General features: G+C 50.5%; 1 protein-coding gene across 1 annotated transcript; it reads right to left on the bottom strand.

The window, feature by feature from the left end:
• On the bottom strand, positions 1–2,062 carry NEUTE1DRAFT_47328 (uncharacterized protein; the record flags this gene model as incomplete). The annotated part of the gene is made up of 5 exons (XM_009854473.1): positions 1–154; positions 306–804; positions 897–988; positions 1,456–1,521; positions 1,674–2,062. The coding sequence occupies 5 exons, from the start codon at positions 2,060–2,062 to the stop codon at positions 1–3; spliced, it is 1,200 nt and encodes a 399-aa protein (XP_009852775.1).
• Positions 2,063–2,531: the final 469 nt, after the last annotated feature.

Genomic DNA, 2,531 nt, shown 5'->3' with positions numbered 1-2,531 from the left:
TTACTTCCCACAGAAGAACCAAGTATGAAAAATGAGGTAGTTATGATTCGGTGCAACATTTTGCACAACTTTCCACGCTGACCCCTCCGTGCCCGGGTACAGTGGGAGAATGGTCACCGAGAGTTTCCCATCTCTCTGCCAGAGAATCTTTGGTCTGAACACGAACATCATCCGTCCCAAGTCAGCAAATTTTCAAGGAGAGCCTTATATTTCCTTCACAAGACATCTTTACCGCACGGCTGGAAATTCCCATCATACCCCACAGCAACTCTGCAGCATTTAAAGGGATAGAAAGAAGAACTTACGGCAGCCTGACACCCTCTTGACCAGTAAACACCGTGGCGATCGCACCCTCAGAGCCCGCTCCCACCGACGTCCAAAGATTTTCCTGCTGATTCCACCCCATGCGCTTGTACGACAGCAGCTCCGTGTACCGGGCGTTGAGGATAGCGATGTGAGCAAACTGAGTGTTCGGCGGACTGCCCGCGGCCATCGGCTGGTGCACGACTACCCTACACACCTTGTCTTCCGGGCTGGCGCCGTCATTGGAGTCGACGCCGGCTTCGCACCAGGGGCAAAAGCGCTCGCCGATGGAGGACCAGTCAATCCAGTTGGCGTCTGCCCGGATGTTCAGGATCTGAGAGTCATTGTTGGCCTGAGAGTTGCCTGTGCCCGGAGTAATGGACTTGGAGGAGGCACCGCCTGGACCGGGGAGAATATTGGGTGCTGGGGAGGCCTGGGCGGGGTAGTAGCCGGTGGAGATAAAGATGAAGAAGACGGGAAGGAGCGATGCCAACATTATGGCTGTGAGAAATGGATAAGTTGGGAAGGAACGAATGAAGTTGGTTCAACTCGCTGAAATCCTGGATGAAGAAAGTGAAACGGTGAACACATACAGGCTGTTTGTAAGTCCACCAGGGCTCCGCGGGCGGGGGCATTGATGGTTTGTATTTTCTGTTTCCCTCTGATTTCCAGTAGATTGATACAACTAAATTAACCTTGTGGTACGCATTGTCGGCATGTTTCTTTGACGATTGTGACGCATACAAAGATTCTCAACCCCCCTCCCGCACCAGCGTCCTGACAAGAAAGGCAGTCTTTTGTCCCCGATATCCACTGAACAACAAAGCCCCGTTACAACTTCACTCACACGATGTGATTACCAACGCACAGTAGAGCTCGAAATCAGAGGTTGTTTGCTCTATAATAGCACACACGATCGAGTTGTGTTGTTGTTCTAAATCAATTCCACTTCTGACCTCCCCAACCCCCACCCATAACACCATCGCACGGTAGAATACAGCCTTTCTTCCGAACCACGATCACGGAAAGTCAGTCCCGCCAATGATATCCCGCGTATTTACACAACAGTTGAACTTCTTCCTATACACCACCCACTCCCCGCCGGGCGCCACGCCCTTGGCCCCTGCATAAGCCGCCCATCCATTTGGAAACTTATCCGCGAACAACTGGGGAGGAGTATAGTTTTCGTCAGAACGGACAGAGTAGCTGAAAGTTGGACTACATATGTTTCAGTTTTGGCCATTAGCATCTCCTTTTGCAACTTAGAATCTTGATCTCCATCCGCTCCAATCGTGACATGTCCGCCAAGTTGAACATAAGATAGAAGCCCTGGAGAAGGCCAAGAAAAAAAAAGATAGAAAAAGACTCACGGCCTCAATGATCCATCCCCCCCTTGCTGGTCCTCCCTCCCGCTCATGTGGAAAGTCGCCACCCCCGGGGCGCACCTCGTCGGCCTCGTCGGCAAGTCCACCGACATGCCGTAGCCCATCCGGCTGTAGGAGAGAAGCTCGGTGAAGTTGTTGTTCATGATGGCGACGTGGATCGGCTTTTGCGGTGAAGGTAGTCCAGGGCGGTCGGAAATGGGCTGGTGAACGAAGGCGTGGCAGAACGAGTCGAATCTGAACTCTGGAAGACCGGCCATGCTGTCCGGGACCGTCCAGTAGCACCAGGGACAGAAGCGGTCCGAGACGAGAGATTGGGCGTTTCCGTAGCAGGCGAGGTGGAGGAGGAGGGAAAAGAGAATAGTGAGGGGGTACATTCTTGTTTCGATGAAAGTCTTGCAAAGAATGGTTCTTGTGAAGTATGTACAGATGCTGGCTGATACCGGAAAAGACCACAGTGATGAAGAACTCGGTGTATCGACGAGGAGGTTTGTGAAACAGTGAAAGATGAGGGTATCCGGTTCAAACACCAACTTTTTAGAGTTCTGGAAAGTATCTACTAACCAGCCCGTACTTTTGGGAGACAAAGAATGGGGTTAACAATGGTCTGAAAGAGAGCAAGCAGTCGAGTGATTTCCCCAGCAACCCTAGGCGCCAGGTGCTGTAGACAAAGGGAACCCTCATTAATATAGAGTAATGACTATGGAGGTCTAAAGTACTCCAATTAGCACCGAAGCATTTTCTCTTCAAAAAGAAAAATTGAAAAAACTCTCTCTCCTTCAAACAAGTTATGATTCTCGGATATATTTGAATTCAGATCATGAAGCAAGAATTGACAAAAATTTT

This window comes from Neurospora tetrasperma (assembly GCF_000213175.1).
Source record: "Neurospora tetrasperma FGSC 2508 unplaced genomic scaffold NEUTE1scaffold_5, whole genome shotgun sequence".
Taxonomy (NCBI): Eukaryota; Fungi; Ascomycota; class Sordariomycetes; order Sordariales; family Sordariaceae; genus Neurospora; species Neurospora tetrasperma.
The sequence above is the reverse complement of the archived record's forward strand: the minus strand, read 5'-3'. Positions and strand labels throughout refer to the sequence as shown.